General features: G+C 49.6%; 1 protein-coding gene across 1 annotated transcript in view; it reads right to left on the bottom strand.

Annotated features, from left to right (window-relative positions):
* Positions 1-8,642, bottom strand: part of Ttll11 (tubulin tyrosine ligase-like family member 11) — a 224,790-nt gene that overhangs the window by 24,796 nt on the left and 191,352 nt on the right. The window contains exon 9 of the mRNA XM_013030101.1: positions 4,772-4,878. Coding sequence (XP_012885555.1) covers positions 4,772-4,878 — 107 coding nt within the window. The remainder of the gene's footprint in view (positions 1-4,771; positions 4,879-8,642) is intronic.

The raw sequence follows: 8,642 nt of genomic DNA, 5'->3' as shown, positions 1-8,642 counted from the left end.
GCCTGGGCACTGTCCCTCAACTCTTCAGCTCAAGGCTAGCGCTCTACCACTTGAGCCACAGCGCCACTTCCAGCTTTTTTCTTTTTGCTTATGTGATGCTGAGGAATCGAACCCAGGGCCTCATGCATGCAAGGCAAGCGCTCTACCACTGAGCCACCTTCCCAGCCCCCATCACACATCTTTTTTAGGCACCACTTTTCTCCTCTATTTCAATAGCAAGGTCCCTCATGCTGGTTATCTTCTTGTTCACAATGGTCTCAAGCATCAGGGATCTGGTGAAACTCTTCTCTGGGTACCAGTTTTGCTGGGTACCCAGTGAAGAGTTTAAGGCAGAAGAAAGAGTTGAGGAGAGGATGTGCAAGCACTTAAGACATGGCTGGTGCTGGGGGAAGGGATGATCCTATCTCACTGGGCTGGCTTTTTTTTTGGAGGTGGGGGTGTCTGTCATGGGGCTTAGACTCTGGGCCTGGCAGCTGTCCCTGAGCTCTTCAGCTGAAGGTTAGTGCTCTACTACTTTAAGCCTTAATACCACTTCCAATTTTCTGGTGATTAATTGGAGATAAGAGTCTTGTGGACTTTCCTGCCTGGGCTGCCTTTGAACTGTAATCCTCAGATCTCAGCCTCCTGAGTAGCTAGGATTACAGGCATGGGCCACCAGTGCCCAGCATGGTTGTCATTTTAAACTGAGCAGTCAGAAGCAAGAAGAGGGACCCCATTAATAGAAATTGTGTCTACTTAAGACATGGCTCTCCCACTCAGATTTCCCTGCTTTGAGGGGATCAAATACTCACTGGGTCCTGGGCAAGATGGTTTTGTATGTTGTAGGCCAAATGCAAGGCCCCTGAGGGTATGGAGTACACTGCCAGTGCCCTTTCAAGAGCTGCGGGTGGATTCTGTCTGTTAACTGACTCTACTCCTCCTCTGTGACTCTCTGCTGGGAGCTCCGGGCATACCCTGGTACGATCATCAACTGCTTGGACTCACATGTGTGACCCAGACCCAGTGGCTATAATGCAAAGGTTTGCACATGAGCTCTACAGTTAGACCAGTCTTGGTTCAAATCCCAGTGTCCCTGCGACAAGGCTTGGACTCTGCTAATTTTATCTCTTTAAGTCTCAATTCCTCATCTGTCTAATGGTCATAACAATTTTTCTTCTCTCCAATAGTAAATGTCCAGTAAATAGTCTCAATTACACTTTTTTCTTAAGAGGCTAGGATCTGTATGGAATTTATATCTCCTTAGGGCCCAATATTAGATGACATGGTCATTACTTTTCTGTTGAATGAATGATTGGCCTTTGAGAATGAGACCTATGTTCTACCATTCTTCAATGACTTCTTTCTCTTGTTTTTGGCGGTAATAAATCGATCAAGGGGCCTCTTGCATGCTAAGCATGGCTTTACCACTGAGCCATACCCAGCCCCAAAGACTTCTTTCTTGTCAGTCTACATAGCTCTAGGAGACAGGGAAGAGGGGGATGGAGGGAGGAAGGAAGGAAGGAAGGAAGGAAGGGAGGGAGGGAGGGAGGAAAAGAGGGAGGGAGGAAGGAAGAAGAGAGAAGGAAGGAAGGAAGGAAAGTAGGAAAGAAAGAAGGAAGGAAGGATTCACTCTGGTCTTCTGCTAATGTTTGCCTAAAGTGAGAACCAACCCAAGCACAGATGGCTTCCACTGCTCTCCAGGGGCTTCCTGAATGGTCCTCATAAGGCAGCTGGGTTCTGATACCCCTTCTCCTTAAGAGTCAGGGGTGGGAGGCCAGATTGAAAAAGAGACAAGAACTTGGCCCTGGCTGACACCAGCTCTAGTCGGCAGGGCACCAGTGAGCATGGGCATGGAGAAGGTTCATTCCTGGCTTTCATGTCTGGTTCTCTTCCTAGACCTCCTAGGCCCTGTTATTTCCTCTCTGCAGCAGTGGAGGATGAGGAAAGGGCAGGCAGGAGCTTGGACAAGGCACCTCCACCCCAACGCACACCGTACTTCTGTCCTCCCTGCAGGCCCTGTGCGGGATGGGCTGACTACTTCACTGGCACATCACATTTGTACACATTTATGAAGAATAATGTGATGTTTCAGAACATGTATACATTATGTGATCATCAAACCAGGGCAATTAGCATATCCATCATCTTAAACAGTCATCGTTCTTTGGTTGTAAAAACATACAAAGTCCTGTTCTCAGCTCTGAGCTTTCATGTTAGCTCACCTTCCTGCCACTGCGTCCCCCGTGCCTCCCACCTCACAAGCCCTGTCCCTTCCTCAGTCATTCAGGTGAACAAGTACTTTCTGGTTGGGCCCTAGACTTGGGACCTCACCTGGAGCCAGTTGGCAGGAGGTCTGAGTTCAAATCTTGCCTTTGTTACTCACTGGAGATGAGACCTGGAAAGTCACTGTTGCTCTTGGAACCTCTGGTTCCTCATCTGTAACATGAGATTCTATAACACACCTTGAAGCTCTAGTGCAAGAATTAACAGCCGTATGTATGTGCATGAGGTATCTGACCCACAATTGCTGCTCCACACAGGAGTAGGTGGTAGAGAGCCGGGGCCCATACATGCTAAAAATAAGTAATCATTTCATTTCCTTAGCCTGATCAGTGCCAGTGGAGAGACCCTGGCAGACCCCAGAATTCCTCATCAGAGCCGACATTGGTGTTTGGTCCCTCTGGGCTCTGCCTGCAGGGAGTTGACAATTCAAGAGGCAAACAAAACAGGGAAAGCGACTCAGAATTAACAATGGACCAGATGCTCAAGCTAGTTTGAAGCAATAAAACATGATAAATAGCTTCCTGCTGCTACTCCTGATCAATTTCAATATTTAATAATTCCACAGCCCCCACCCCACTCCCTCATCTGGCCCCTCCATGGGCATCCAGCTCACAGAGCAAACACTTCTTGGCTTTCTGAAAGCATCAGCAAAAAGTGACGTCGCCTAATTGTCACATGAGCATGCTGGGTCCTCAAAAACGATCATTAATCTGCCTGCCTGTCCTGCAGACGCTCCACCTCGTGTCTCTCCTGTTGCCAGGGGAGCTGGCGCTGTGGCCGGAGCTGCTAAGTGCAGAGATGCAACTGGAACACTTGCCTTGTGGAGACTCCACTTGACTGTGGAGATTGTCTGACTTTTGCTTTTGAATGGAAAGAAAAAACAGGGCAGAGAGAGCACTGTGGTCATCTTATTCCAGGACCAATGAGTAGGAGGAAGTGATCTGGAGGGAAAACCTACCTAGGTTGGTGTTTGAATCTGACCTACCAACTATGCCTCTGAGCCTCAGTTTCCTTCTCTGTACCACAATCAGACCTATCTGTGGGAGAATTTCAGGCAATGATGTACATGTAAAGTGCCTGGCATAGCTGACAACTGGCAGCCAACATCACTACCAAACTGCTTTATCTAACTCAGAAAAAGCAGCCATGATGAGCATCAGTGCCCTACAGGGAGGGGACTCTGTGTCCCAATGTGTGGGCATGGGGCTAGATCTGCTGGGTGTGGCACCAACAGTCAGACAGCCCTGCCCTAGGCATTTCCACCACTGTGTCTACTAATAAAATGAACCAGCTTGCCTGGGTTGCCACGATCCCAAACGCTTTAGGACCCAGTGGTACGGAAGACCTTAAGGCCACTGCAGATGGCGGGCATCCTGGGGTCATTTTACAGCTGGCACTTTTAAACTGCAGTCAAATGCAACCTGGATCACTCAACCTCTGACTTCACATCCTGTCCCCCAAATCACAGGAACCAGCTGCTACGTGAGGCACACACCCCTTCCCCCCCCCTCCCCTCTGGGTATTGCTTGTACAGGGAGGTGGCTGGGAGGGGATTGTATGACCATCACCAACCTGAAGTTTACCCATCTGTGAAACAAGATGCCTGGTGTCTTCCATATTAGGTCATGGCGACACTTAAGGGGAGAATAAGTTTGAAAAAATTTGGTGATTCTGCCATGAGTCATACAAATATCAGCTATTATTATTAGGACTTTTTAACAAAACACCCTTTGTAAGGAGAAAGTTCAGGAACTCCTCGATCTACAGGTATGTTCTAATATAACTCTTCCCCACAGAACACCGATGATCAAGCTCAAATCCTTCAGTGAGCCATTCAAGACCTTCCATCCTCATTCCCACGCCTTCCTGTTCCTTTTGCTCCAGTCCATCTGAGATCGTTGGGGTGGCTTGGGTCCCAACCCCTCACAGGTGTTCACGTTTAGGCTCAGCTATCCCTATGCCCAAGCAGCCACACCCACCCTGCACGTCAGATGGTCCTGAAGGTCCTTCTCCAAGTGGCTCTCCCTGGAAAGGGATGAGGAGCTTTCTGCTGGCTTCCTTCTATTTGCTTCTCTCTATCTCAGCACATCTCTCACTATGCCGAGGTCATTTCCCCATGTGGTTCCCACCCCACAGAAAGTTTTTTCCACACCAGAGCCAAGTTCTCTTTAGTCTCTCCAACACCTGGCTAGCATGTGCTCAGTAAATGTGTGCTGAGGGAGAGAGTAAATGAGTGAATAGCTGAGTCTCCCCAAGAGAGATGTAGTCAGTCTTAAGCATAGCCAGAGGGTGCTAATGGTGGGGTTAGAAGGTGGCAGGGCTCGTGCCTTGGTAGCAGACAGTAACCTGGAATTTCAGTTCTACTTAGTTTCTGCAGTGGTGCCCAGAGCAGATCGGATTATCTTCCTTCTTCAGCATCACAGAAGAGTATGCACTCTGCTCCCCCACCCCCTCCCCTCAGTGCTTCTTGGGGCCACATGAGAACCTGGTGGGGGTGACCAGCAGGTACCTGACTCTCGCTGGTCCAGGGTCACAGAGTTCCACCTCCTGGTGATGTCGATGTAGAGAATGTCCACGGCGGCCATGGACAGGCTGCTGCTACTCAGCTTGCAGTTCCTGCAAAGATAGAGAGGACATTACCAGGAGAGGGACAGCTGCCCTGTTCTTTATCTTCTCCGGGGCCTGCTGTGGACTGAATATCTGTATGCCCCACCCCCAAAATGCATAGTGTGAACTCTTCTTCCCCAAGTGAGATTCATTAGGAAGTAGGGACTTTGGGGTGGGTTTGGTAGTCCAGGTCATGTAAGTACAGCCCCACTGGATGGGATTGGTGACTTTTAGGAAGAGATCTGAAAAAGCTCGTATGCTCTGTCTGCTCTTGGCTGCATGAGGATCCAAGTACAAAATGACCATCAGCAAGCCAAGAGACAAGCCTTCACCAGATCTCCCCTTCTCTAAACTAAGAATTGAATGTTTGTTGTTCTGGCATTTTGTTTTATTCATGTCAGTGCTGGGATTTGAACTCAAGGCCAGTAGGGTCCCTTAGCTTTTTCTTCTCAAGGCTGATGTTCTACCATTTGGGCCATAGCTCCACTTGCAGTTTTTTTGGTGATAACTGGAGATAAGTGTCTCATGAACTTTTCTGGCCTGGCTAGCTTTGTAACTTCAGATCTCAGCCTCCTGAGAAACTGGGATTACAAGTGTGAGCCACCAACGCCTGGCTGCTCTGGCATTTTTTGACACCTGCTCACACGGACTGAGATGATTTATTTTCGCAGGTTGTGTTTCTTGCTTGGAATTGCTAATGAAGAATAGCAGGGAATGCTGAGAAAAAAAGGCTGAACATATGACCGGGGATTAGATGGTTTGGGTTCCTATAAATTCAGCCATTGGCTTTCTTGGGGGCTAATGGGCTTCCTAGAGCAAGGCCATCACCACCACAGGCCTTGAACTACAGGTCTCAGTGCTCTGCCACTGAGAAGCACATGGCCTGGGTGGCTGATTCCTTCTCCTTGTCTGTGCAGTGGGTGGGCTTTCATAGCACTGTCACTGTTTCAGAGGGACCCACTCTAGAAGGAAATGAGAACGCCACGTTTCAGAATATACCCCCTTACACGTGTCTCCATCTTCCTACCCATCAGTCCCTGCACACGTGCACGGCCCCTTCTGCTGGCATCCTGGCAGCTGCAGGTGTCAGGTACAGAGGACCCCTGATGACAGTCCCTCACTGAAGCCATCACGGTGGGGCAGACACAAGACCCCGGATGCTCACCCGAGGAGGCTCCTGAGGCCGGCTGCAGACAGGCTCTGCATTCCTGTACTTTCCCTGTCTTAATTTTTGTCACCTCAACATTTAACATAAGCTTCAAATCAGCCCTAGGAAACTCACATTTCTGGGGCAGAACAGTATGGCTGAGCCATGCCCCTCTGTGGGGGCTGTGCCAGCCTTATGGTGGGGGAAGTGGGAAGAGGGGGAGCCCTCGGGAGCCCTCTGTGGGATGCTTGCCTAGAGTCACCTAGAAATGTCAGGAGGAGGCAGGGTGCCTCTGAGCTTCAGATGCTTCCCTCATTAAGTGCAGGGAGACCAAAGTAAGCAGCTTTTCACTCTGATGTCGGCAATGGTGCTCAATGTCCAACCGCAGAGCAGCTCAGATCAAGTGCCCCTCCCCGCCCCCCGCTTTCATTTGGTCTGGAAAGGTGGGCAATCTGGATTGAGATCCTGGCTCCCTCACATTCTCTAGCTGCCTGACTGTAGTCTGCTTCCTTACCCCATGACCCTACCCATCTTGGGCCTCCATTTTCTAGTGTTTCTATAATATTACCTTTTATTGGGGGAGTGGATGCCTGGTACTTGGTAGACCTAAAGCAATCATTCATTCCCTTCCAGATCCTTCCTCTCCTGCAGCCAGAGCCACCTGGGCCCTGCAGGCCACCAAGACAAGCATGCAGTGCATAGCACTGACCCATCTGCAGCCCCAGCTAATGAGAAAATGGTGCTTTGATTTCCCATTTGTCATGATCCCCTGTGGGGACAGCTCCCTGAGGAACCAGACAGGTGGGGTGCTGATTGGCAAGCAGAACTGGGCATCCAGAGGCCCTACCCCAAACCTAGGTACACCCCTAGTGATGTGGGGGGGAGCATACCCAGCATGGAGCCCAGATAATGCCTGGTGCTTCTCATGCAGGCTGGCTTGCCCCCTCCTTTCCTGCCTCCCTCCCTCCCCTTTCTTCCAGTCCAGCCTCATTTCCCAGGCCATCAATTCACATCCTGCTTCCTCCTGGGCTCCGGCTCTATATTTCAATCACAAGTCACCGTGGCAGACTTCAAAGCACATCAATGCACAGTTATTGGAACTCCGTAACAACATGTCAGTGGACGCAGAGTCTTTCACATCACCTGTCACCAAGATGGCTATCTCTATTGGGTTCCACTGGGGATGAGGCTCATGAACAACTTACAGGGCTAATTGCCAGAGCTTCATTAGGAAAAGGCCACGGGTTTTCTCTCATTACAATAGCTGTGTCCTGCAGACTACCTGACCGCCTGTGGGCCTGAGCACTGCCTGGCTGGCTCTGTGGGTTAATGGAACACAAAAAGGTAAACCAAACTGACCACTAGTATGTAGTGACTTTTTGTGACAAGGAGAAAATAGAAGTGTCAAAGCTTTAGCACGAGCTGTAATTTACCAAAGAGAATTCTCCGTTTATCCCCTTTCCAAGGTAACTCATCCTGCCTAGTGATGCCGGCAAACACTGTGGATCGTAACATCTGTTGCCGGGACAGGGGAGGAGGGTCTGTGCTGGCTGTAGGAAGCAGGAAATGCTTTCAAAGAATTTTGATTCTGTAGGCATTTCTTGGGCACCATCTGTCTTGCAGGCCCTTTCTTGCACGAGCGCTCAGAATCTTTATAACCACTTCATGGGGGAGTGTTGCCCAGTCTCATTTCAGTCAATGGAGTACAAAGCTGAGGACTAGCAGAAAGGCTTGGCCCTGGGGCCAGTAGCTCACACCTGTCATCCTAGCTACTCAGAAGGCTGAGATCTGAGGATCCTAATGTGAAGTCAGCCTAGGAAGAAAAGTCTGTGAGCCTCTTATCTCCAGTTAACTAGCAAAAAGGTAGAAGCAAACTGGGAGAGAGCTAGGGAAAGGATGACATTGTCTAAAAAGAAATGTACTCTTTACCTGACTTAGATGACTGTAATCCCTCTGCATATCACCTTTATAATCACACACACACACACACACACACACACACACACACACGCACACACGCACACACACACACACACACGCACATTGCCAGAAGCACAGCTGTGGCTCAAATGGTAGCTGGGGAACTGTAAGGAGGTACCCAGTCTACGGTCACTGAAGGAACCCCAGAATCAAGACTCCACGTCTCAGGCCTGGGACCATAGGGCTGAGCCTCTAGCGCACTGTTTTGGGCAGCAGGCTCATGGGAAGACAACCAGAATCCAGTGAAGACACCTTCTCCCAGGATCACCTTCTCCTGTGATCTCCAATCTTCAGCCAGGCTCACACAGAGCCACGAGGCCAACGCTCTGGGATGATTCTTTTTCTGATCCATCCACTCAATCAATATAAAGTCGCTTTCCCCTCCCCTATGTGCAGTCAGCTGTAGTCTGGGTTCAGTGAGCAGGACAGGGATAATGGGTCTTGGGGTGGCATGCCCAGAGGGTTGATGTGATCTGAGGCAGGGAAGAAAGTCAAAGCCTGGCCACTGCTGGATCATGGAGAACAGGTTTCTCTTTTGTTCCAGGATGCAGTTCTTCAAACAGCTCATGAGTAGAAGGCTAAATTCTTCAGTGGAGAGGAGTCTAAGAAATATGGTACATGAAAAAACCAGAAAAACTCCTAGGAA

Source organism: Dipodomys ordii, unplaced genomic scaffold, assembly GCF_000151885.1.
Source record: "Dipodomys ordii isolate 6190 unplaced genomic scaffold, Dord_2.0 Scaffold127, whole genome shotgun sequence".
Taxonomy (NCBI): Eukaryota; Metazoa; Chordata; class Mammalia; order Rodentia; family Heteromyidae; genus Dipodomys; species Dipodomys ordii.
This window is presented reverse-complemented; position numbering and strand designations above follow the sequence as displayed.